Raw genomic sequence first — 27,025 nt, forward strand, 5'->3', positions numbered from 1 at the left:
ATTTCTTGGAAAATCATGGATGAGTATCTGGGTTCAGAGCAAAGATACCCAGTCCTAGATTTCAGTTTATCTTAATGGCTGCAATAGGCTTTAAGGACGAACAAAACAAAATGTAATGTATGTACCAATGTTAAAAATTGGTTAATGAACCATCCCAGAAAAAAAAAAATAGGGGTGGGGGAGGTGGATGGAACCACAATGCAGAAGGTAAATTATGACTGTCAAGAGCAGAGTTAAGTCTGGGCAGTTATGGAAGAACACGTGGAAAAGAAAGTAAGCAACAGGTGGCACAGGACACAAAGAGGAACCACAGGGTATTTGTCAACTCACTGACAAATACACAGGAGATGGTTGAGTACTTTACCTTCAGAAAGAAAGATGATTTTCAGACATTTACAATTATTCAGTCCCTTAAGCTTCATTTTGAAAACTGGTTTAAACACACAATTTTAATACTAGATCTATGACGATATGGAAGCAGCATAGAAACCTTTGCCTAAAACTAAACTGTTTTTTCCATCATCTCCTGGTGACATTCTGTCCCAGAAATTTGATCAATAATTTTTTGCACAATTGTGAAGGGAAAACAATGAACCAGAGAGGAAAGGGAAGAACTGTCTTCAGTTCAGAACTCTGTCTTCAACATTTATGCTGAAGATGGGGAGAGTGGTTCTGTGGGACATGCAGAAAGCTAAAGATTTGTCATAGCTGAGACCGAGACACTACAAAGCAACATACTCCATTTCCAGAAGGCTTCAAACCCTGTTTTTATTCTAGCCTGCATGCTTTTTCTACATTCCTAAAAAGCTCTTAAGTTTACACTTTACTCATTGGTCACAAGAGACAAGCAAAATGCTCATTGGAATAGGGAGTTGCAGGTTTCTCTTATTTATCCTCCTTTCTTTCTTGGTTTCTATGTCAATAGAATTCTTGGTAGAAAATTCTTTGTGGAAGAGGTAGAAAACCTCTTCCACAAAGATTTTACTCCAGAAACCTAAACCTGGACGAGAAATAACTGCTGTGGAACCACGCTAATAAACCTCAATTCTTGCTGTTTTTGCAGCTGGAGATGGAGCTGCTGGCCGTGCTGGGCTGTGCCCTGCTGCTCCCCAGGGTCCTGGGGGAGGATTGTCCATCCCAGTGCAGCTGCTGGTCCCTGGGGGAGCGCTGGGGCATGGGGGTGGACTGCAGCTCTCGGGGGCTGCGCGCCCTGCCCGCCCTGCCCCGCCTGACCCGCAGCCTGCACCTGCACAACAACAGCCTGGCCTCCATCCCTGCCGGAGCCCTGGACAGCCTGGGCCACCTGCAGGAGCTGCAGCTGCGGGACAACCCCTGGCACTGTGACTGTCACATCGTGTACCTGAAGCTCTGGCTGCAGGATTTCTCCGCGCCCGCGCTCGCCCGGCTCAGGTGCGCCAGCCCCGCTCCGCTGAGGATGAAGCCCCTGGGGCAGCTGGCTGGGAATGATCTGGGTGTTTGTACCAGGCTTCTCCCAACCAAGAGCCTCCAGTTCTTCTGGCGAGACCTCATTTTAATTGCTGGAGCAGTAATTACCCTCCTTCTAGTGGCGTGGGCTCTGAAGCTCTCCAAAAAGCTGGTCTGCCAGCTCAGCCTCGGGAGCCGGCGGCTGAGGAGGAGCATCCCCAAAACCCACAAGGTGCTGTGAGCTCCTCCCTGCCCCCAGCCTGGCAGAAACTCCAAGCTCCTCCACAACAAAAGAGCACTGGTTTGAATAGCCAAAAAGCTCAAAGTCTGGGTCCTCAGGAGTGTTTGATTTAATTTTCGTCCAAAAAGAAGCTTGGAGAGGTTTGGACAGGCAACTTCCATCCTGCTGCTGTCTGCTCATATGAAGAGCAGTCTCCACATTTTTTAAATCTTTTAACTTTCAATTTTCCCACTGAATTCTCAGCTCTTACAGAAAGAAGATTTACACCCCTACACTTTTTAATAAATGGAGGTGAGCACCAATTGTGTTACTTTAACAACTCCTTTCTCACTCAGGCTCTGTGAGTTTACAACCCATCAGCATCTCTCGGTGTCCCAGGGGGCTTGGCTGGACCATTCCTGTGGGCAGGAAAACTCAGCCCTCTCTTCCTCAGGTTCAGGAGCTTCCTGCCACCAAAACCACCCAGATTACACAGACCAGACACTGAATGCATCCCTGACTGAATACAGTTAGAGATGGACTGGTAATGACAATATCATCAGCAAAATAATTTTAAATCTTACAGAATTTCCTGGAGGGTGAACAGTAATAAAGTATTCTATGTGGAACTGAAATAATGGATGCTTATTGAGCATTCATATTGACCCAAATTTGATCTTTTTCATGATTCCAAACATTTCTGATTCAATTTCTAAGATATTTCCAGAACTTGTCCTCTGGAAATCATTTTAGAATATTTCCCCTGCACTGAGCTTTTCAATGTTTGAAAAGACAACCACCATTCTGTACAAATGCAGAATATTACAGAAGAAATGCACTCTGCCATCTCTTGTGGAATTTCCTACATGATGTTTCTTGTTTTCCCCAAAATGAAATAAATCATTCACACTAAAAGCTCATTACTCTCTTCTGTGCCTAAAAACTAGATATGCATAGAACAGTGAACTTCTTTCCCACATGGCTTCAATAGTACAAATATTTTTAAAATGAGCAATTAGTGAACATTTCTGCTTGCACCAACCAACATATCAAATAAGATGTACAGAATACACAGGATGCACAGGAAAAAAATAATTAAGAGAACTTTTCTGTCCTTATAAGAGGAAAGAGGAGGGAATCTCTTCCATGGCAGTAGCTCACATTCTACCAAAACAGCCTTGTATTTATAACTTTTCATCCATTTGGGTTTTATCTGGGAAAAGAACCCTCTGCAAAGGGGACAGCTGGAACTAAGTGAGGGTCAAAAGCAACACTCAGTGTTTATCTGGCAGGGCCACTGTGTCATGCTTAGCCACACGCTCCACCAAACTGCATAAATAACACCACAGCTGCTAACAGCGTGCAAAGGCAGGAAAATATGTCAGCTATCAAAGTGAAACACACAGGCAGCACTCCCAAAATGGGCTTGGAACAGCCCAGAAACTGTCACTCCATCCTGCCTGCAAGGGGCAAACTGGTGGCTGTATCTGCTTGCACAGTATGGGAACACAGGTGTGACTGCTGGGATGAAAATAAAAAATAAAATAATAAAATAAAATAAAATAAAATAAAATAAAATAAAATAAAATAAAATAAAATAAAATAAAATAAAATAAAATAAAATAAAATAAAATAAAATAAAATAAAATAAAATAAAATAAAATAAAATAAAATAAAATGAGGTTTGCTTCCACAGTGGGCAGGACGAGTTATCACAGTCAGCATTATTGACCAAAACCTCACTTCAGCACACAGAGAAGGTTTGTGTGAACAGCAATTCTGGGTGAACAGCAACTCTGTATAGACTGAAACCCAATTAATGTAAGGAATATTTGCAGGTTTAATTTATGAAATAGCACTGTATGTGAATCCCCTTTTTGCCTATAAATTCTCTACATTTTGTTAACACTGGAGCAAACAGCATTGCTCAAGCTGAACTATTCAGCGCCCTGCTTGCCTTCTGCCAGGCTTTAGTTAGAATTTATTCCAGGTTTCAGCTCATGCACCAGGGCGGTTTGCAAGGCTCCATCATCACAAAATGCTGCTCTCCTTTGTGCCACAGGGCCACCATCCTGACATAACATGATTATTAGGATTAATATGATTATTAATGTGCTAACAGTCAGCTCTGGAGCTCCCTGGAACACAAGGCAGCTCATTCCCTAAGAACCTCCCTGCCCCAGCTCAGAGCAGGCTGAATAAAACAGCCCAGCTCTGCCCCATGGAATAAAGCAGCCCAGCTCTGCCCCATGGAATAAAACAGCCCCATGGAATAAAACTGACTCTGCCCCATGGAATAAAACAACCCCATCTCTGCCCCATGGAATAGAAGTGACTCTGCCCAATGGAATAAAACAGCCCAGCTCTTCTCCATGGAATAAAACAGCCCCATGGAATAAAAGTGGCTCTGCCTTGTGGAGCCCAGCTCTCTGGCTTTGCAGCACTGGTGTTGCTCCTCTGGGTGCAGCCACTCTGGGGCTGACTGCTGAAGTCAGCTACAAATTCTCTTTTCTGCACCAGAACTGACAGAATTTAAGCACTTCTGCTTGTTTATGAGACAGAAGGATTTCCAAATGCAGAAAGAAAGCCACAGCACCATTGCCTTGGGCAGCAGCAGCAGCTCCTGGGAAAGCAGAGCAGGAGCAGGGGAGCCTGGGGAGAAGCTGCCCAGAAGGTGCCAAGGGTGGAGCTGAGCAAGTGGGAAAAACAGTGGCACTTGATATGCCTGTTTTTCTAATACATTTTAAATTTTTATTTTGTTTTCCTTTTAAATGGAAAAGATCTTCCTCCTGCCTGCACAGGGCAGTGGCAACTGCCAGCAGCTCCAATCCAAGTGCCACTGCCAGGGCAGGAGATGACATGGCTTGGGGAATGGAGCCAGCTCGAGCCCTCCTGCCCTGGCAGGAGCATCTGCTTGCAAGAGAGGAGCAAAGTGCATGCCTGTGATGTAAGTTATTTTAGAAGAGATGCTTATTCAGAGTAAAACTGCAATATTTTCACTAAAATGTACCTGCCATTGGTGTGGAGTCACTGAATTTTCATGATTTCTGCCCCGTCCCATGCTCTAAGGATGTTGGTATTTTAAGAACATACATTTCTCATGGGTTTCAAATCCCACCTCCTGCAGGTTAAGGTTAAATGATTAATGAGATCCAAGTGCACTTGACAGCTTTTCTTTTTCAGGAAGAAATCTGAAAACAGCTTTTTGTTTCACCCATGCTTTGAGAATCAGCCCAGCCTTTCGCAGCAGCTCTGGGCAGCTCCATGAGGTGGATAGGTGGCATTTTTCAGTCTGACACTCTTCTCTTACACGTGAGTGAGTGTAGGAAGTAGGTTTGAATTTACACATCTCCACGGGCTCACACTCATATCTAACCTGAGAGGATTTTGCCTGTAAACCTGTCCTAAGGTTTGCTCAGCAGCCTAGGTAAAATCAATTCACACTGAATTCATACTAGAGACCAAGCACAGCTTTGCTCTCAGGAAGAAAATACACTGCAAAGTTAACCAGCTTGTTCTGTATTTATCATTTGGTTAAGTGGCTGTGAATTTAAGGATTCAGATTTAGTGCTCCCTTTCAAAGAATTTAACTACGCAGAAAATGAGTACTACAAAGTAAAATATTTCTTTCTGTTCAGTTAAACCCCAGCTAAGTCATAAGAGAGATGTCACATAATGACAGTAATTTTCCATTTTATTTGCACACCTGCTTGCACTGACCAGATATGGAACTGCATTAAAAACTACTAGAATAACTCGTCAAATAAAAAGAGAAAAACTCACCCAAGAAAAAGTTCCAAACAGCAGAAAACCAAGACTATTCCTAGCCTAATAGGACAAGAAAAAAATAGGGATTCCCTCAGGTGAACAGGAAATTTCTTCTATTTTTTAACTAGAAAACATAAACTGTAAGAACTAAACACTAATTCAATGTACAAAAGACGTGCCAAATGCAGTGAAACAGGCTCTTGGCTGGTGTGTGCTGCCACTCTTGTATTCTAAATTAATTAGCCAATGTACATTCATTCTCATGCTGATTTATGTTTAAATGCACTGTTTGGGGAATTATTAAAATAGAATTTGAGGCTTCACAAAACTGCTATTCTTCCTGGAATCTTAAGGAAGACTCACACACTTGCATGTTATGATTTATACCTGAATTACAGGATTTTAGTTTCACTGCCAACATGTGAAATATTAACAATTCCTACCTAATGACTCCTTTGATGGTGCTAAGTTTACTGTAATGCTTAGCAATGCTAAGTTTATTTATCTTAATGCCTTTTCTCTCCAGAGCACAAAACCATTTCCCAAAAGTGCTGTGTCCCTGTCACTGGAACCCACATAAAATATTTTGCCATTAGACTGACTCCACTGAAATTCAGATTACTCTCAATAATGGGTGTGTGACAACAAATTGCTCCAGTTGCATAATGGCCACATGGCTGCTATTTATACAGAGCTCCTTCCCAGGGGCACTTGGCTCCTGACGTGGCCTCTCCACTGCCTTCCCAATGTTCATCCCAGTGATGTCACAGCTACTGCCTGACCTGGCACCTTCATTTTAGCCAAAAGAAATGTTAGAGTTTAGAATTTTGCTCAGATTTCACTTGGCCTGGCTTGTCTGACCAACAAGCATCCAGTTCTCTAGCAATCCAAAGTTATTAAAGTTGCTGTTCTGCATCATTCCCTGGGAAAGGTGGACTGAAACCTCTTCCCTCCGAATGCTATTAAGGAATAGGTCTTCAGAAATACAGAGCATTCATCTTAGTCCAAGGGGAAAAAATTCAAATGAGGTCCTTTCTTAAATGACCTTGATCTCTAGCGAAGGGAGTGTCAGCAGGGATGGATTGCAGCCTCCCTTTTCTCCTTGAATCATCTGTCTTGTCTCCTCTTGAGGGGTCAAAAGGGTTTTACCTCTTAACCAATAATTTATTTTTTAACAAGAATTCATAGATTGTCTCTTACAGCCATGGAAGAGGACTCTGGAACCTGACATATCCAAATAAAATCGACCTTTGCAACCCCCTCCCATCAGCAGCAGTGCAAAGCAGAGGAAGGTCTGGCAAAGGCCACACCACCAAAGGCTGCCCTCAAGACAACAGAGCATTTATAACTGAGGGTATTCTTGATTTCCCTGAGTTTGCAAGGACACTGCAAAACCCAGTAATGTAACGTTCAGGTGCACTTATCAAAAGCTGGATTAGGGAAAGACAAAAACTAAACCAGCAGCAAATACAGCCCAAGGAGACAGTGTGGCTGGACAGTGGCCAGGCAGAAAGGGAGCTGGGGGCACTGGTCCCAGCCAGCTGAACATGAGCCAGCAGTGTGGCCTGGTGGCCAAGGAGGCCAATGGCTCCTGGCCTGTGTCAGGAAGAGCGTGGCCAGCAGGAGCAGGGAGGTCATTCTGTCCCTGTTCTTGGCACTAGTGAGGCCGCACCTCGAGTGCTGTGTCCAGTTCTGGGCCATCAGTTTGGGAAGGACATTGAGTTGCTCGAGCACATCCAGAGGGGGCAAAGAGGCTGGTGAGGGGCTGGGAGCACAAGCCCTGGTGAGGAATGACTGAGGGAGCTGGGGATGTTTACCCTGGAGAAAAGGAGACTCTGAGGTGACCTTATCACTCCACAGCTCCCTGAAGGGTAGTTGTAGTCAGGTGGGGTTGGTTTCTTTCTCCAGGCAGCTCTGACAGAACCAGAGGACACAGTCTCAAGCTTCACCAAGGGAAATGTAGGTCGGATATTAGGAAAATGTTTTCCACAGAAAGAGTGGTAAAGTTCTGGAATGGCTGCCTGGGGAGGTGGTGGAGTCACCATCCCTGGATGTGTTAAAAAACAGACTGAATGTGGCACTGGGTGCCAGGGTTGAATTGAGGTGTTGGGGCTGGGTTGGACTTGATGATCTTGAAGGTCTCTTCCAACCCAGTGATTCTGTGATTCTGTGAATTCTGTGAAAGGGGCAATGAAAGGACACAAACTCTGCACAGCAAAAACTCAGAGCCCCAAAGGGATTCCTTTGCCTCCCATCACTGCTTTGTCTGACTCTCTGAAACGGAACCAACGGCACCTAGTGGCTGCTGAATTCCACAGCGACAGAAGTTCCCCAGAATCTGTCACCCTTTCCAAGGAATGGGCTGAGATTTTCCAAACAAGATGCCAATTACTGCCAGCTCTTCCCAGTTTCCATACAAGTTTTCTGTCCTGAAGTATCAGAAGGTGCAAGACACAAATTGTTTTCGACTGGCAGAAGCCTGGAGTTATTATAATTCTGATCACTGGGCAATAAAATCTCCATTTGTTTTCTTCACTGTGATTAATCATTTTTAGACATGCCTGGAATTTTCTGCTACTACAACTCCCAAAGTCACAGCTCAATATTATATTGAAACTTGACTGAGGTTTTATTCCTTCTGTTCTCCTAAAGTGATGATGAACTTTTATGTAAATTCAAATTAAACTAATAACTTTGTACTATGACTTCATCCTATCAAAGCCTGATAAAAAAGGGAAAAAATATATATTAAGTAAAACAAAATAATGAAATTAAATCCTTTTGTGGGTCTTTTTCCCTACCATTCCCTTACCTAACTGATATGCAGCATCATAATTTTTAAAGGCCCAAATATTTTAAAACTTGAGCTCCCTCAGCAATCTGTACCAGGGAAAATTACCATCAAAAAATCCAACTATTGTGACAACACTGGGGATCCCAAACAGACATAAGGGGAATGAAAGCCCAGATTTTAGGATGTCTGACATAAAGAACAAAGAGCCAGCAGACCCTGCAGATTTCCAGGTGTTTCTTTACTGAGTCTTTAGTACTTTGTGCAGTATTTCATGGACATGCAGCCTCAGGCCAGCTGGTAAACCCCAGTTCATGTGCACCCTGCTGCTCTGTGGGATTGGCTGCACTGGAAATGCCAGGCAGGAATCCTGGGGGGTGCAAATGCTGCTAAAGGGACCCAAAAACTCCCCGAGCTGCACTCCTGAAGGTGCAGCTCCAGCCAAGGTGGGGCAGGTCCCCAAGGAGCTCAGGGGTGCACAGACACCCAAAACAAGGGGGCTGGCTGTGAGGATTGGCCAAATAAACTGAGGAGTTTGGTCTCATCAGCCACTCTGGTGTCTGAGACTGATTTCCAGCTGGGTTTAAGAAATCAGTTCTGTAATTGGCACGGCTCTGGAGTGGCGTGTGTGTCCTCACACCCTGTGAGATAAAGCCCCTGCAATGACTGCCTTTCATCCTGTACAGAGCGCAGACAAGGAGAAAAGGATGGGTGGCTAAGGTTGATAAAAGCCTGCAGAAGCCAAGCAGAGGAGGATTTGCACTTCATTCACTTAGAAGATGATTAAGCTGTGTATATGAATATAGCATTTCAAACGACAAAGAGGCCAGTCTCCACAACTGAGTCATCTGAAAGGAACTGGAGATAGCTGATGGTTTCTAACATTCAAAATGTCTAACTTGGAAAACTTCATGAATACAATTACAATTTTTTTGTTCTTCCCAGCTTGTTCTGGAACTTGGCTGATAACAAAGGCAGCACCCACACAGGGTGAGGAGCACATCACATGTGACAAAGTCACACACTTTGCCGAGCAGCTGCAGAACAGAAATCATTTCACTGCTGGGCGTCACCATCAGGGAGACATTTTCAATTTTCCACATTGCAAGGGTAGCCTCTGCAAACTTAGAAAGAATACTCAGTACAAATCCTTGGCTTGAGAAGTTTTGGACACTGAATTCATCCCTGTTATTTGTCAGTAATTTCCTTATAACCCAATGGCTCTGCTGCCACCTGCATTATTACAGAAAAAGGACACCAGGCAGAGGCAAAATTTCTGCTAGATTAGGTCTAAGTGACATCACTTTCTGAGATTCCAGGAGTCCTCCAAGGGCTGGGACCACTGCAGCTCAGGGGGACAAAGGGTTGAGGGTGGAGGAAAGGAGAGAAGGAAAACCCCGCTGTAACAATGTGGGACTTCCCAATTAAACCCAGTTCTTACCATCAGCCTAAAGAGCATCTCTGTCCACGTGCTGCTCCCCAATTCCTGCTCACACAACAAACATGGCAAAGAGAGGCTGCCAGCAGGAATTCCTGTACAGCAGGAATACCTCTTCACTGGTGATGGCCTTCACAACACCCATCCATCCATTCGTGTCAGCCCTTTGGGGTTAATAGCTCCACACCCCACCCACAGAGAGGACAAAATGTTGTCTCTCCTGCAAACACAAACACTCAGGTACTCTCCTCAAGAAGGAAAGCTCAAAATATAAAAAATATTCTAAGATTGGTACAAGAGCAGCTTGCTTTCAGAAACTCAAGAGTCACACAGCATATATGATTTAAGAACTTATACATCAAATCTATGAGGCTGCATCAGGTAATGCTGAGTGTGGGAACATGGTTTTATTACTTAAAAAAAAAAAAACACAAAACCCAAATAAGCAGGTTTTTTTGCATATATTATATATTTTATATATTATATTTATTATATATTCTCTATTTATTATAAAAGGTGATCTTTAAATATTTAACAAATAGCTCTCTTTAAAAAGAAATTACAATATATCACTACTTTTGTTGTCTGAAAGAATTCAGCCCATTCCAGCTGACTCAGCTTTAAAATCAGCAGGCCATAAAATTATATCAAGAGCTGCAGATGCTCAAACATTCTCTTAACCAAAATCTAACCAGGGAAAGGCTGTACCACACAAGGAGCACTACCACATCAAACATCACGCCTGCACTGTAAATACAAAATGTTGAAATTTGCTGGGAGATTTCTCTTGGAACACGGCATAAACCATGTGCCCACCAAGCCATAACTCAAGTCATCTTGGTTTTCACGAGCAATTTTGGTGACTGTTCTATATCCCCAGTGGGAATGAATGCTTGCTGCTGCAGAGAATTCAGTAAATTCACTGTGTCCTCACAGAGTTTCTGAACTTTCTTGGAGCCCCCGCCCTCGGCTCCTTCTCCAGTGCCGCAGGAGAGTGGAGAACAGATTTTAGCACCTCCCTTGTGTTTTTTCTGTTTCATCTGAGATCGCTGTAGACAATTATTTAGGTGGTTAGAACTTAACTAATTTCCTTTTGAACTTCAAGTCTCCAGCAGCTGCTTTGAGCCATAACCCAGCCCTCCCCCCCAAATCTAATGTGGAAATTGCCAACAACCTTCCCCTGCACCCAGGGCTCTGCAGCTTGCCTTGGTGGAGGTGAAATTTCACTTCCCCTGTGGAACAGAGAGAACAGAAAACTGTGACCAAGGCCAGTTTTGGGGGTTTTCTCCTAGGTTTTAGTGCTGTTTTCTAGGTACTGCTAGAGTAGTACTAGGTAAGAGACTGCTACAGAGTGTTTTCTAGCACACTCTTCTCTGATGAACCACTCTCAAATACAGCCAGATACAAACTGAAATTGACTCAAACCCATTTTGTTTTTCCTGTTTTACCTTTGCATGAAAGAGGTGTTAACCCCAATGGAGTCTGGGGATTAATCAAAGTAAAGCAAATATTTTAACACTCCAAACCACTACTTACAGCTTTCACAATGTGAGAGAGCTCATCACAGATCCCTCACGTAAGCCCAACAATATAATGTGACAATTTGTGGGTTTTGTTTGAGGAGTTCTCTATTTTAAATGTAGTTAAAGGCTTGTGATGACAAGCAGCAACAATAACAGCTAATAGAAAAATGTTTGCAATGATCTCTAGCAAGGATAATGAGATAGCTGATTTATAATTATCTTCACAGAAATAACACCTTTAGTTTTCCATTAAAATGATAGGATACAATGAATTATAGATATTAAAGACTGACATCTCTAACAATGCTTCCACCTAACAAACCAAAGTGTTTTTCTCAGCTCTGAAAATATAATTAGCATGAAAGCATACACAGAGTGATGTCTCATTATCTCTTTAACACCTTCTCTGTCCTGGCTGGTCAATATCCAAGGATGCAGTGTCCTGCTTAATTCAGGGCTGCAGGAACAGAAAGCCTTTGGTCCAGCCTGACTGAGTACTCTAACCTCTGCTCTTGGCTGGAATGCAACCATGGATCACCAGAAAATATATCCAGACCTGAAAAGGAATAATCATGGAGCCACCCAAAACCAGAGTTCAGAGGCAACTCAAGCTAAGCTGGCCTGGTTGGCTGTGCTGGCTCAGAGATAATCAGGTTGCTCTCCTCCTGCACAATCACCTACAGGAAAATTTAACTCTCACTCTTTGCCATAGAAGAGTTTCATGTCACAGTTTTATAACCTGAAATGACAAGGATGGAATTTAGCTGATCTTTGGTAGAAAGAACAGAACGACAAAATGTGCTCTGTCAATGTATTTAATTAGTCAATCTTACAAGCATCTTGATTTTCCACATAGCCTAAAGGAGAGTACCTGTTAAAAAGCACTTTGCTTTGCAGATAACCCAGATATCCCTTAAAACAAGTAATTCCAGACTCTTGAGATCTATTTACCTTAACACACAGAAGCAGCGTGCCATGTAATAGTCACACACATCCGCATGCATGTGTCAGACATGTTAGCAGCTCCAGAGCTGGATGTTAGCAGCTCTAAGGCTCGATATTAGCAGCTCCAGAGCTGGATGTTAGCAGCTCCAAGGCTGGATGTTAGCAGCTCCAGAGCTGGATGTTAGCAGCTCCAGAGCTGGATGTTAGCAGCTCCAAGGCTGGATGTTAGCAGCTCCAGAGCTGGATGTTAGCAGCTCCAAGGCTGGATGTTAGCAGCTCCAAGGCTGGATGTTAGCAGCTCCAGAGCCGTCTCTCGGCCGCACAGGACCCCTCAAGGGTGCAAAACCATCGCCCTGAGCCTGGGCCTGTGCCCGTGGAAACAAACCCCACCCAGCACGGACCTGAAAGCGAAAAGCCGGCCAGGCAAGCCAGCAGCACCTGTTTATTTCTGTAAAAGGAACACACAAAGCCAGCAGGACACAACACAACACGTGTCCCTGCGGCGAGGATGCGGCCGGGCAGCGGCATGAGCGGATCCTCCCTCAGGCAGCGGCTGAGGGCTCGCCAGCCCGCCGGGACCGCCACCGCGTGTTGGCCACACGGGATGGCCGGGGCCGCCACACGGGCACCTGCGGCTGGCACCGTGTGCCGGGACAGCGCCCGAGCCCCGCTCGGTGACCGGCGCTGCACGGAGCCCTCACAGCCCGGCCGCGGGCGGAGCGGGGCGGGCAGGGGCGGTCTCGGGCGGAGCGGGGCGTTCCGCAGCGCGGCCGTCCCGGCGTGGGGCGGTCCCGGGCGGAGCGGGTCGGTCCCGAGCGGGGCGGGCAGGGGCGGTCCCGGCGCGGCCCCGGAGCCGGGCGGAGCGGAGCGGAGCGGGGCAGGGCGGTCCGGGCGCGGGGCCGGCGGCGGGCGCTGCGCAGAGCCGAGCCGAGCCGAGCCGAGCCGGCTGCCCTGGGCCGCGGCCGCAGCGCGCCCCGCCATGCCCGGAGCGGCCGCGCCGGGCGCCGTCCCCGACCCCGAGGAGAGCTACGACTTCCTCTTCAAGCTGGTGCTGATCGGCGACGCCAGCGTGGGCAAGACCTGCCTGGTGCAGCGCTTCAAGACCGGGGCCTTCTCCGAGCGCCAGGGCAGCACCATCGGCGTGGACTTCACCATGAAGAGCCTGGAGATCCAGGGCAAGCGGGTGAAGGTGAGCGGAGCTGGGCCCCGCGGGGCTCGCTCCGGCCGTGCCCGCGGCCGGGCCCCGGGCCGGGTTCTCGGGCCGCGCTGTGTTTACGAGGCAGAAGAGAGCTCAGCTGGACTGCCGCGTTTCCAGAAGGGGATGTGGAACTGGCAGGTTGAGAGAAGGTTCTTAAATTAGGCATGCTGTTATCTTAAGGCACTGCTTACAGGGTGTCACAGGAAGTGCCGTTTTCACGGTTCTGTTTTATGGAACCAATAAACTCTAACATAGTTGGGTTTTTTGGTTTTTTGGTTTGTTTTTTTTTTTTTTTTTTGTTATGCTGGGGGAAATCAGCCGGCTCCTAGGGTCAGAAAGAGCCCAGGCCATGTACCCCCTGGATCTATCCTCAGATTCTCAGTGGCACAGATTCCCTGCAACTCTTCTCACCCTCTGAGCACAGGGGTGCAAGTAAACAGTGGGGAGAAAATGTTGAAAGCATCTTGGGTTTATAGTGGATGCTTTAAACTGGGAGCGGTCCCTTCGCCAGCCCCTCCAGAATGGGGTTCTGCAGCTATCCTTAGCCCCATTTAGACTAAAAAGCATTTAATTCAGTCACTGCCTGCAGGAGGATGGTGGAATTGTAAAGCTGAAAGCCTTTGGTCCAGCCTGACTGAGTACACAAACCTCTGCTCTTGGCTGAAATGCAACCATGGATCACCAGAAAATATATCCAGACCTGAAAAGGAATAATCATGGAGCCACCCAAAAACAGACTGAGTTCAGAGGCAACCCAAGCCATACTTTTGGTGACACACAAATACAGTGATGCAGTTCAGTCTTGGCCTGTGTTTACCAAAGTAGGTGTCAAAGTCCTCTGCTGGTTTTTTCTTGTAAATTAACTTTGGTGAGTATTAAGGTGAGAAAGTTGCAGAAAACCGAAATGAAGGCTGGCATTTTTTTAAGGAAAGAGAGGGATTAGCAGTTTCATACCCTGCAGCAGTGTTTATTTCCTTGTTGCTGTCACACCTTTCCCTGTCAGCGTCTGGCTGAGGAGCTGCAGAGCAAACTCAGGTTTTGTGTTTGAGCTGTGGGTGCCTCTCCCACACTTTCTGGCAGTGAGGAGTTGGGCTTCTCCTTTGAGGTAGAAACCTGCCTCTGTTTAAATGCAGGGCACACAGAAAGTGACAAATGGTGCCAGGGACTTTAGGAGTGCCCCAGGAAATCAGCCAGAGTTCCCAGGTGTGCTTTTTCATATTGTCACTGCTTACACCTGAGTGTTCCAGGATTAGTAGCCTGGCTGTAACAAAACCTGGGTGTTATTTCTAAGTGTTTTACAAAAAACAAGGAAGAAAGAGCAAGGTCTTGAAGCTTTTTTTTTTTTTTTTTTGGCTGTTCTGTACTTCCACTTAGGGAAAAAATGAGGAATGCAGATATTGAAGGAAAGTCTTTTAAGTATTACTTTAGGGAAATTAATCCAACACTTGCTGGTTGACCTTACAGATACTCTTGTCAGCTGCTGGGTCAGGGTCACAGCCTGAATATGAAAGCATTTGCTTCGAGGGTTTTCTTTGGTTTCAGTTAAGGTGTGGGGTGTGTGTGAGGTTTAAATCAGACTTTTCCAGTTGGACTGAGGTTTCAGAGCAGCCCATCTAGCCTGGGTTAGGTTTGCTCAGAGTGCTCTTGGAAACAGGAAATAAGGAAGCATTTCCTTGCACTTTTTTGAGCTCCCTTGCACACTCTGCTTGCACTTCTTGTCCCACAAAAGCAGGCCAGGTAATTGCTGCTTTGGTTTCCTTAGGGGTTTATGCTGCTCAGGACAGTATTGTTTTCTATTCAGCAAATGGTGAAGGAGTGAAAAAATTCCTGCTTTTGTAATGTTTTAAAGGCTCATCTTTAGAAATTCCATCAAAACAAAGTGTCTACAAAAACTTGTTCCACCTCCCCAGTGGCCTGAACTTCATTTTTAATCTGGGTAAGGGTAATATTGCAACCCAACAACACTTATTTTGATATTGAAACAAATAATTTAAGGTTAATTGTGCCCCTTTCTGTTTCAAACTTCAGATATTCACATCACAGTTACATAATATTTCTGAAACATTTGGAACCCAAGGATTTTAGGTCTCACTTTCTTTTGATGTGTTTGTTTTGGTTTTTTTTGGATAAGGGAAGTGATGCCTGTTGGAATACTGAAGGTTGAGGTGCTGCAAATAACTTTTTTTTTTTAATTATTTATGAAACTCGAGGCTTTCCTTGCACCTTGCAGCTGTGTTTTTTCAAGTGTCTCACGTGGAGTTCCACACACTGCTGGAGCTGACTAAACTTCATTAGAAAGAGATGAGCTTTGTGAAATGTCTGCAGGCTGTCTTCACTTAAAGAAATGTTCTAGTACATGCTGTTTGAAATTGTGGCATAATGCTTTCTCTAAAAGCCACCCTGCCTAGCTGGCTGAATCCTGTAGTGATTGTAAAGTTGGTCTTGTTAATCACTCAAAAGTGGTGTTAATCACTTAATGCATAGTGATTAAAGTCCTATTGATAAAATAATTGCTTGTTCTTTGAGTGATAGAAAAAATCTGGCAAACAGAACAGAAATGTTTTATAACTGTTATGTCACTGTAAGAAAAGATATTTATAAAATGCTGGAACCAAGATTTTACATAATGATAGGCAAGGACATTCCTAAGTCCAAGTCCATAAATCATGGTTAGTAATAACAAAAGTCTTTTTCTTTTGATGAATTGCCTCCTGTGAGCTAATTAATTGTCTTTAATGCCTACTTTATGCTGTCATTTCATAGTGTTTAGAATAAAGTATTTTTTCTTCTATGCCATAGTTTTTCTCCCTCAGTATAACTTTCAGAAAGTAGCAGGAGAGAGCAACAGTTGAAAACACGTTCCTTTTACAACAAATGCTTCTTTATTTGAAGAAGTATTTAAATGAAGAAGTACCATTGCACTTTTTCAGTTACAGGCTTTTTCAGCCCACATGTTACCAAGATTATTGGCTTTGATTCAGGCCTCATGGCTGGGAGCTTTATTCCTTTCAGAATGGCCCAAAATTTATTTTGTCATGATCTGGCCAAATTGCCAGTAATACAAAATTGTGTCTTGTTAAGTGTCCTGTCTCCTGATGGGGATTTAAGGACTTTGCTGCACAGATAAAAGCAGAGCTATTGGAAGCAATATTCTTTGATATCCAGAGGAAAATGTAGCTCTGTGTCAACTCCTTTGACACTGATAACCTGCAGCAAATGGGAATACTGTGCTCCCAAAAAAGAGGGATTCCTCATTCTCTGAAAATTGTGTAGGGAAACATTTGAATGGAGCAGTTTATCCTGCCTGCTCTATGAATATCACTTTAAATTGAAATACACTGCCACAGAGATGTTGCTTTTGGCAAAAACTGCCTGGATTAAGTTGCAAGGCTGTTTCAGTAAATGTTTTTAGGAGCAAGTGTTGTGATTTGCCAGCCTACAGGAATGTATGTTATTGTTTGCCGTTTGAGATGACAGGATTCAGACACAGTTGGTTAAGAGTCATTTAGCACAGTATTTAGGTCCAGTTTCACTGCTGGGAAATTTTATGGAATTTTGCTGCAAAAGTGACATTTCTATTTTTGTTAAGGAAGGTATCAGCTGGAGGATGCACTCAGTCATTATTTATGCTGCTCCACAAGCAAAAGCACACCTGAACTCCTGTGATACTTTAGAAGAATCAGGAAAGTACTTAATAAATTATGTAGGAAGTAAGGGAGGGAGAAATTATTTGCTGTGTCTTGGGGCCATCTGTTAAGCATTAACCTCTGATAAAGAACATGTTGATCAATGCAAGAACAGCCACATTGGCCCATTTGATAATGGTCATTTGCTGTGCTCTTTGGCCAACCTGTCACTAGCCATCTTCAGCATTTTGTCTGTCCCTGTAGTTCAAAATCTGCTTTCTGTAAGCCTCAGCAGACATCCCAGAATGTCTTCCAGAGAACCCCCATGAATTTTACCACCTTCTGTTTTCCTCTTACATCCAGTGGAAACATTCCTTGTTCCAGATTTTTTTCTGGGGTCTCTCACTGTCCTTTATGTCCCACCGTGAGGAGTGTGGCTGTCCAAAAAGTTCAAAGCTAAGAGCAGATTGAAATAACCAGCTTTTGTGAGTAAATGAGTAGTGAAACAATCAGTGAAACAATGAGAAAGGTGGCTCCTTTATTCTGCCATATTCCTTCAGAAAAATGAGCATGCATTCCCTGTTCTCTTTTGTTCCTAGCAGTGGTCCCCTGCCACCAATCTCTGATTTCACAGGTGTTTCTAAGTAGTAGTTTCAAATGAATTCAGCACAATTCTCCAGCAATCCCAACTTCTCTCTTTCTTACACCAAAGGAGTTGCCAAAGTAATTACAAAATCAGGAACAGCTTTAAAAGGTTACTGAGTGACAGATGTGGCTACCATCATGTTATCTACAAAACTGAAGCACTTAAATCAAGGAAATAAGTAATTAAGTAGTGTTATTATTAAGTAATAGTTAATCATTATTTATTAGTAGTATTAATTATTACTAAAATATTAAATTTTATTAACTAAATTTTATTCATTTATTTAATAAATAATATTTTAAAATAGTAATTATTATGTCATTTACAACATATATCATACACTTGTACACTACAAAATACATGAGCATATCTTTTTTAGTAACCTGTGGCTGCTACAGTTCTTTTGGTATTTAAGTTCTAACTTAAACTGAGGGACTTTGGAATGAGAAATACTAAGACTACATTTCTTTTTTTCCAAAGAGTTTTCAATTGTTATTTTTTGTCAAGAATTACATGCTTGTAAATATAGTTTAACAGAAATACTATATAAAGATCTTACTGTGCATGAGCTGGTTAAAGTTATAGTTGTGATTGGTATTTTTTTAATAGTTGTCATGGTTCTTTTTCAGTAGAATTCTGTGAATTTTATCTCTGTAGACATGCTGGAGAAAATAGTGTTTACTTAGAATCAGAACTGGTATTTTTCTAATTACTTAAATTATATTTTAAACCATGTATCAGACTGATTAATGTTACATGGAAATATTTTTTCTTAGAATTTTTTAAAGATGCTGTCAAGCAAACTAGCTGTGTTTTTCCTTTAGAACTACAACTTGCTTTACATTGAGTGATCTGGTTCATAATACCTCCTTGCTGTGTCTATAGTGTGTGTTCTTAATGCTGGAAGACATTATTCAGATTACAGGTGATGTGACCAGACAAGGTTTTCAGGCTTCCAAACTGGAGGGGGAGTTGTTCTTAGCTCAGTCACTCTGCACTTCTGTTTACACCACATGAAAAGTGTAAGCCAAAACAATTTTATTTCTTAATTCAAATGTTTCCAATCTGTCTGTGTGCACAGAATCCCTCAGGCCCTTCCCAAGAGTTGGGTAATCATCATTAGCCTTTTCTAGCACTTGACCTAATCAGGTACTGAGATTTAACAACCACAAAGGGCTGGTGGGAGGCTCGAGTGCAGAGATCACCCATAAACCTGCCCTCAGTTTCCTGGTCCTGCTAATTGCTGCTGACTGCTCTGAACCATTATCTGTTTCATTAATAATCATTGCTTTGTGGTTTTCTGAGTCCATTACAGTCCTTCCCCTGCTCTGAGAAGTCCTTTCTGCTGGGATTGATTCCCTTTCAGCTGTACATATATCAGCTGGATCTGAATGCTTGCTTAGCACAGGAAGCGAGATCTTACCAGCACAGCCTTTTCCAAAGGGAAATTTGCTGCTCAAAAATGCAGCAGAGGCAGAAGATACTAAGAAAATGCTACTGTGCAAAAGAAATAAAAATAAAAATGGTTCCATATTATTTAGTATACAATAGCTCTGGCACATTGTGTTGTTGACAACACTTCAGAATAAGGAGGTTCAGAGAGAGGGGAAACCATAAATAAAGGATCCACCCTATGGGAGAATTCAAAACCCCAGTAGTATTTGCTTAGGTCCTGTTTCAGTGGAGATGTAGAATATAAGGAATGGCACAAAAAGACAAGCAGTGGTCTCCCATTTACCAGTTGGGGATAGAGAAGTGAAAGTGCAACAGAACATAAATTTATGGAAGGAAGTTCTTTCATTTTGTGTGACTATATAGTGAAGCCAAGAGCTTTGGAAGATTCAGAAAGGATTAGAGATTTATACTGAGGATGAGGACATCCACAGTCACTTTAGATTAAAAGATCCTGGAATATAAGCCATCATGTTCCAGGACATTAGACAACCTATAAAACAACAGGGTTTACAAAGAAATTCCCTATGAGCAGCATACTGTGTTTGTCCACTCTGAATTATTTGGTTTCTTCCTCTGGAACATCTAGTACTGGGAACTCAAACTGTTATACCAAACTCATAATTCTTATGCTGCTGGATTTAGGAAAAAGTGTATAAACCAAGCATTTCTCCTTCCTGCCCAATGTGTGTTTTGCCACCCAGGAAAGGACAGGTGATGAGACTGACAGATCCTTCAATGACTTCACTGAGACCTAGGGTTGCTGGCATGTTGTTTGCACACTCTTTTACCTTTATTCTTTCAATTGTCTGATATTTCCTTCTAAAGCAGCCTCAGTGCTCTCAGAATATGTGACCACATCCTGCTCCCTTTGTTCCTGCCCATCACAGAGCTGGCAGAGCCACAGATGGTGTGGTGGCCAAAACCCACCTGTAGTGTCAGGGACACACCAGGTGACCTTGGCTGCAGGCTGGCACCCTGTTCTGCTGCCAAGGGTGACAAAGGGCTGGAGAGTTCCAAAACCTGCCACAGAAGGAGCTTGCTGGCAGGAAACCAGCGTCCCAACTGATGCAGGCACAACCTCTGAGCAGCCAAGTTCTCAGCATATATTACATACATATATGTGTGTGTGTATGTATATATGCACGTATATATATGTAGTTATTATGTATATGTTTATATCAAGGTTCTCAAGCATATATTCTCGTCCTTAGATCATGTGCAAAAGGTTGGATAAACACAGGGCTAGAGTGCATTTCATATACAGGAGATGTGGATCAAGGCTCTTGGATCAAGTCCTGTCCCTTGGTTGGTGCTGTGTGTCACTGCATGTCATTGTATCTGAACAACTTGGACTGCAGTGGGCACCAGCCATCCCACTTGTAACTGTTCTTACCAGAATTTTCTCAGGGCTCTCTGGAATCCATCAATGTTACTAGGACGTAAACTGTGCTGAAGTAATAAAGAAGAAGCTAAGAAGCTGAATTCCAAGACCACAAGAAAGAGATAGCAGAGAGCTGTGAGCCACCTGGGCTGTAACCAGTCACACATTCTGAGAGGTACACACAGAACTCATGGACAAGCAAGGGCACCAGCAGGAGAGCTGTGATCAGTGTGTGCAGAGAGTTAGAATCTATAAATAAATGCATCATGTAAACAATAAATGGCTTCTGCTTAATCATAGTGGTCAGTTGTCCAGGAGTCCCGAGTTCCCCATGTGTCCCTGGGTGCTGTGTCTGACCCTGCTGTGTCCCCTCAGCTGCAGATCTGGGACTGGCAGGCCAGGAGCTGTTCAGGGTGTCCCTGTGTGTCCCTGTGTGTGCCTGTGTGCTGCTCTGACCCCGCTGTGTCCCCTCAGCTGCAGATCTGGGACACGGCGGGCCAGGAGCGGTTCAGGACCATCACGCAGAGTTACTACCGCAGCGCCAACGGGGCCATCCTGGCCTACGACATCAGCAAGAGGGGCTCCTTCCTGTCCATCCCTCGCTGGATCGAGGATGTCAGGAAGTATGCTGGCTCCAACATCGTGCAGTTACTGATTGGTGAGTTGGGAATGCCAGTGCTCATGTAATGTGGCCTCAGGTTTAGGTTTTGCTTGGAGTTAAGGTGTGTGCAACAGACCCGACTGGAAATTTTACCAAAAGAGCAGATTCACTGGAGCAGAGATGTTTTGTTCTGGTTGACTTCTGTTAAGGAGTAGACAGCTTTGAATCCTTTGCATCTCATTTAATGGAGAACTGGGATGCTCAGGATTTCCCAGTTCTGAAGCACAGCTGCTGTGGAGTCCCCTTCCCTTCCCTTCCCTTCCCTTCCCTTCCCTTCCCTTCCCTTCCCTTCCCTTCCCTTCCCTTCCCTTCCCTTCCCTTCCCTTCCCTTCCCGGTGCCCAGGGAAGTTCCATCACCGCAAGCTGATGTGTTTTGGTGACTTGGAACACACACCCACTTGAGCAGACAGGGGATTTTGGAAGGACTTTGGGGCAATCAGAGTTTGTCAGTTCTTTGCTAGAAGTTCTGCTTTCCAGCCCAAATGTTTTGCACTCAGATGCAGCTCCTGGGGCCTGTAGAGCTGCTAATACAAGAGCAGAATGGAAGTTCTTCAGCTTCCTTGGGCAACCTGAGGCCCTCCTGCCAAGCACTCCCTGTGACACAAACAAGACCTTATACCCTCTGTTGTTCCCTTTCCTTCCAGGAAACAAGTCTGACCTAAGTGACCTTAGAGAGGTTCAGCTGGAGGAAGCCCAGAGCCTGGCTGAGCACTATGACAACATCATCTGTGCCATAGAGACCTCTGCGAAGGACTCCAGCAACGTGGAGGAGGCCTTTGTGAAGGTGGCCACAGAGCTGATGATGAGGCATGGAGGGCCCATGTTCAGTGAGAAGAACACTGACAGCATCAAGCTTGACAGCAAGGACGTTGTGGAAGGCTGGGGGTGTGGTTGCTGATAAGAGCTAGCTGATATCCCTAACTTTACTGGAATTTAGATGGTGCTTCACCCTAATGCTGAGTAGCATGGTAGCCATATTCTCCTCCTCCTCCTCCTGTGAAACCAGCAGTTTTGTAGAAGTTAGACACAATCCTGTTTGCTTTGGTGTCTTATTTTTAAAAAGGGACTTTGGAGAGGTGGTCCTAAAAGTCAGACCCTCTGAAAAACGTACTCAACACTTGTCCCCACGGTTTTATTTTCTGTAACCTTCGTACGAGTTACAAAAATGGAGGAAATTACTTTGAACTTGGTATTTTGGGGTGGGAAGACATTTGGTTGGGAAAGAGACAAATGCTCAGACCTTTGGGTCTGCATCAAGCAGGGAATTGGTGGCAAAGGAGGTCACTTTTAGAATAGGCGATCTTGACAGTATCTCTTCAAATCCTCACCACTCCACCAGTGACCAGGAAGTGTCAGTGTCTTTGATAATGGTATTTCAAGGGCCAGATTAGCCAAGGTTTTGATTACAGGACCAAATAGCAGTCACCTGTGCTAGGGCATATGGATTGCTAGTTGCTGTTGGAGCAGGCCCAGGTGGGGGAGCTTCTCTCAGGTTTTGTTATCATTTGAAGTTTTTAACAGTAAGCAAAACCAGCCTGAGCACTGTCACTGGACCAGGGTGGTGATTTAAAGCAGCCTTGAGGAGAGGGAAGATGCATTTCATTTGCCTGTTGTTTGCACAGTGATAGCTCCTTTATCCAGGTGGAAGCATCACTGAGATTTTGCCCTCAGGTCTCATCATTTCATTCCACAGCTCAAACCTGCACCACTGGAAACAGGAACTGGAGAAACCTTGAAGTGACTGTAGCCAAGATCTTTTGCCATGTGCCTAGTGGTCAAATAACAGGGTTCACTCTGGTCAGACATTTGGTGTTAAATTACCAGAGTGCATAAGTGGCATAAGTGGATTTGATTTTTTTATTGGTTTTGTTTTTTAAACCATCTCTTTAAACACTGCATGGGCATATAATGGGAAAGAAGACCTCAGAATAGCTGAGAACTGCATGAGTGCAACTTCTTGGTTGTGAGAAACCAGTGTCTTTTCCAATTATTCCCTCCCAGCTTTGTACCCAAATGTTCCCCTCTCCCTGTCACAAGTTACCAGTTGCTTTTCATTTCTTTAAAACACTCAGCAGGAAAAATCTTTCACAGTGAATCAGAAGTCTCCACAAAGTAAAATAGATTTCATAATGCAGCTCTGTAGAGTCCCTTGTAGATGTAGCTGAGGTGCTGGTGGATTCCTCTGCAGTTACACTCTGCAGTTGCACCTTACAAAAGTGGATTTGGAAAGAGAGCAGGAGCAGCAATATTTTAAACTCTGCAGATAAGGCAGAGGTGTTCAGGTATGGCAAGGGAGTTTTGCAATCCTGATAATTGGAAGGAGTCACTTTCAAGAAGCACCATTTGAAGTGAGTCTTGTCTCTTTGAAAAATCCAGGTCAAAAAGGACTTGAATTGTTCTGCTATGAGGGCTGCACCAGTCCAGTCATCCACCATACCCAGTGTCATGAAAACTAGGAAGATTTAGGAAAGGGCTAATGGATACCAATTTTAATCCTATTCATCTTCCTGTAGCAAATATTGAAGCATTCTCTGCTCTTTCTGGTTTTTTAAACTGTGAGGTAGATAACTGAGGAGTAATGTGTGCTTTGTAGCCTGTTTGCTTCTGTCTAAGGGGTTAGTTTTCAAATTTTATAGTTGTGAGAATGAAAAGGCCTTAAATTTTTCAACTAGTATAGTTTTCACAATTCTGTATTTTCTACAGAAGGGCAGGCTGAGCTGCAGTACTTGGTAGTGGTTTTGGATGGTCTTCCAGGATATTCCTACTTCCAAAGACAGTAGGCAATAAATGCCCAGTTAGGCAGTTGGGAATGGGAATGAAAATGGGAATTTTCCAAACCCTGGAGTTGTTGGTTTATTCCCCACGTTCTGCTCTCAGGAGAAACTGTGAAGACAGTCCAAGCCAAAACTGAGTGCTGGTGGCTGCTTTTGCTGCTGGAGAGGTCCTTCAGGTACAGAATATTTGCAAACATTTGGGTTTCTGTTGCAGTTTGGATCCGCAGGTCGTGGTCCTGCAGTTCTGCTGGAGCAGGGACCCCCAGATGAGCTCAGCCCCCACTGCCTGCAGCATTAGTGCCAAATTACTGACTGCTGGGGAAAACCCATGTGCATTTAAGAACAGTATTGCTACTTCTCAGACTGACATCCATAGTTTACATAGCAACTCATCTTAAAACTGGAACAAGAAGCAAAATGAACAGAAATCCTGCTTCCAGTGCAGCCAGTGAGTGATTGTGTTCTTACAGTAGATGAAGAACTGAGGAATTGTTGATCCATTTTCTTCATTTTGAGGTTTGTTTAGTGAATAAGTAGAGTTAGACCAGGCACTTCACTTTTCATTACAATTTGCCTGGATTTAGCTCTTAAACTAGGCTTGAAGGGTGAGGCTCTGTCTGCAGGTCAGTCTGGTTCAGTCAGAATACAGCAATACAGCAGCAGAGATTTGTTTGCTGTACTTTAAATGAAGGCACCAGTTCCAGTTAGTTTTCAGTTTCCTGCAGAAAGCTAAAACCATGGCTTTAAATCAGTTTTGTCTTTTAACTCTTGGCTCTTCTGTCTTGTAACAAGTGGAGTACAAGTTTGCCTGCCCTCCTAACTGACCAAAAGAAATAGAAGACTTGGTTTATTTTTAATTTTTTTTTTGAAGAAACCTGAAGACCTGGTTTATTTTTTAGGTTAGCAGATGGTGGTGCTTGGGCTGCCAGTAGTTAAAGTTTATTTTGATTACCAAATCCTTCCTTTGTTCACTGCCCACTAGGCTGGGAGCTTCTTGACCAGAAATAAACAGAAAATGTGGAGCTTTGCACTGCTCTGCTGAAGCCTTTATCAAACCCGGGACTCACACACAGCTGTGGAATTCAGGCATTCAGGAATTGGGTTGTTTAACTCCATTAATCCTATTGAAACCAAAAGGCTACCTGGGTGGAGAGAGGGAGGAGCAATAAACCTGTGATTTACGGGTAAAAACCTGAGTTTCACCTCTCAGGGTATAAATGGGCACTGATGTACATCAAGTGAATAATTCAGTAGTGCTTGTTCAGAGTTCACAGCATAAACATTTGCCAAGAAATCTGTTTACTGCCAGTTGAACATTAACAAGGCTATGGTGCAGTAATTGCTTTTAAGCAGATCCCCTTGGCTGATCATGTATTTGCATTAGTATTTATCATTCCTTTTTGGCAGTACCAAAGTGTGCAAAAATATTACAAAAGCACAGGAGGGGACATTGATCTCTGCCTTGTAGCACTTGGGAGTGGAATGCAGAGGGAGATACTGAAATGAAAGCATCAGCAGAATGTGCTTCCCAGGAGCCTTTGTTACCCTTTGTATTGATTTTAAGCTAATTTTATCTCCAGTTTCTCATCCAGTCCATCATCATGGGTGGAACCCGTACAAATATTTATAATTACGTAAATATAAAACCACATAAATGTCAGCCCAGAAACCTGCTAATGTTTGCTTTGCGAAACAAAATTTGAGAAAAATGAGAATACTTGAGAACAGAGGAGAAGTCCTGATGATTTTCTTACTCTCACTGTACTGGCAAGCAGGTTTTTCAGAGGGGAAAATCAAATGAAGCCCAGCTAAAACCACTGATAGCTCTCCTATTAACTAATACTGATAGATTTCCAATAACTTGACCAAAAGTGGAGCTCTTTCTCCTTCTGGGTGCATGGACTGTCATGTGTGAAAACAAGGGTTTGGGAGATTGTCCTTTGGACATGGCATGCAAACTTGTCTTGAAAACTTGAAGACATTTTTTAACAGTGAGCCAAGAGCTGAATTCACACAGACAGGAGAGCTGCAGACAGATGCCTCCCAGTGTCTTCAAAAGCATCTTGGTACCATTGCAAATAAAGCACAGAACTTGTGTGGAAGTGATTTTGCACTAAAGGGAATAATTATTGGAGAAAAAAAAAATCATTAATGTGAAAAGCAGAGCATCTTGATTATTCTGCATTTTTCATGTTCATTTCCTAGTTCAATGCTGTGCATAAGTAAGATTTTTTCCCTTTATAAATGATATTAAAATAGATAAAGTGTGAAAAGTAGTTTGATACTTGACAAAATAAATGCTTTCTTAGGAGAGTGATAATATTGATGAGGAGAACTTTGCTGGTAGGGTTTGGTGGTGCAGCATCAGGGATTCCCCACAGAGTTGTGCTGGAATGATGTGAGACACAAAAACCATTCCCAAAACAGGGGAAGCCAGTGGGGAACACCAGACCCTGTCCTGCCTGCCAGACAGAAAACAGATACAGGCTGGTACTGAGCAGAAGGTGAATTTAGTTCTTTGTAACTGTTTTTAAAGATTTCTGTTTCAGATTTCTGATAGGCAGATGTGCTCTGTGCTGTCAGCCAGATTTTCCCTCTCCTGTGCCTCACTCGCTGAGATCTGACAGGTAAAAACCCCTCAACTCCAGAGAAGGGAGCATCCCAGCCAGTCTGGCTCACACACACCTCTGGGGGGGAAGGAAAAAATCTCTAATTCATATTGAATTCATTCACTGCATTCCAAAATTATCTGAGGGGTTTGGGTGATAACAGTGTTAAAATGGTTCTGCATTTTCTAGGACAAATCTGTTGCTTTTCAAGGTTTCTTCGAGAGATGCAGGCTGTACATTTCTAATCATCAGTAACTATTTTGCTTTTAAACTTTCTTATCTCAATACTGACTAAATGATTTGGAATATGAGGAGACAAGGGAGCAAGCTTGCATACTACGGTAATTTTTTATACTTTACCTTCATCTATTTATGAATTTATTATGAGAAGTATTTTTAAACATGAAACCTGCTTTTGTTGTGAATTTTAGCAAAGTAGTGGATACATTGTACCGTGTATCATTAAAAAAAGGTTTAATTAAAGTAAACATTTGGCAATTAATACCTTTTGTTGTTATTTTATGCATGTACCTTGTTGTGGTATATGATCAGAAACAGAATCAAT

The 27,025-nt window shown here is 43.6% G+C and overlaps 2 protein-coding genes across 2 annotated transcripts; both read left to right on the forward strand.

Annotated features, from left to right (window-relative positions):
• The first annotated feature begins 1,069 nt into the window (after positions 1 to 1,069).
• Positions 1,070 to 2,425, forward strand: GP9 (glycoprotein IX platelet). The gene has a single exon (XM_064431860.1). The coding sequence runs from the start codon at positions 1,070 to 1,072 to the stop codon at positions 1,664 to 1,666; it is 597 nt and encodes a 198-aa protein (XP_064287930.1). The 3' UTR covers positions 1,667 to 2,425.
• Positions 2,426 to 12,907: 10,482 nt separating this feature from the next.
• On the forward strand, positions 12,908 to 26,962 carry RAB43 (RAB43, member RAS oncogene family). The gene is made up of 3 exons (XM_064432188.1): positions 12,908 to 13,299; positions 20,891 to 21,074; positions 21,722 to 26,962. The coding sequence occupies exons 1-3, from the start codon at positions 13,090 to 13,092 to the stop codon at positions 21,973 to 21,975; spliced, it is 648 nt and encodes a 215-aa protein (XP_064288258.1). The 5' UTR covers positions 12,908 to 13,089; the 3' UTR covers positions 21,976 to 26,962.
• Positions 26,963 to 27,025: the final 63 nt, after the last annotated feature.

This window comes from Passer domesticus, chromosome 9, assembly GCF_036417665.1.
Source record: "Passer domesticus isolate bPasDom1 chromosome 9, bPasDom1.hap1, whole genome shotgun sequence".
In the NCBI taxonomy this organism is placed as follows: domain Eukaryota; kingdom Metazoa; phylum Chordata; class Aves; order Passeriformes; family Passeridae; genus Passer; species Passer domesticus.

What these genes read in the sequence shown, in the direction of transcription:
- GP9 (XM_064431860.1), top strand. Translation starts at nt 1,070, where the DNA reads ATGGAGCTGCTGGCCGTGCTGGGCTGTGCCCTGCTGCTCCCCAGGGTC.
- RAB43 (XM_064432188.1), top strand. Translation starts at nt 13,090, where the DNA reads ATGCCCGGAGCGGCCGCGCCGGGCGCCGTCCCCGACCCCGAGGAGAGC. An exon ending in TCCAGGGCAAGCGGGTGAAG is followed by an intron (nt 13,300 to 20,890) that starts GTGAGCGGAGCT and finishes GTGTCCCCTCAG; the next exon opens with CTGCAGATCTGGGACACGGC. An exon ending in CATCGTGCAGTTACTGATTG is followed by an intron (nt 21,075 to 21,721) that starts GTGAGTTGGGAA and finishes CTTTCCTTCCAG; the next exon opens with GAAACAAGTCTGACCTAAGT.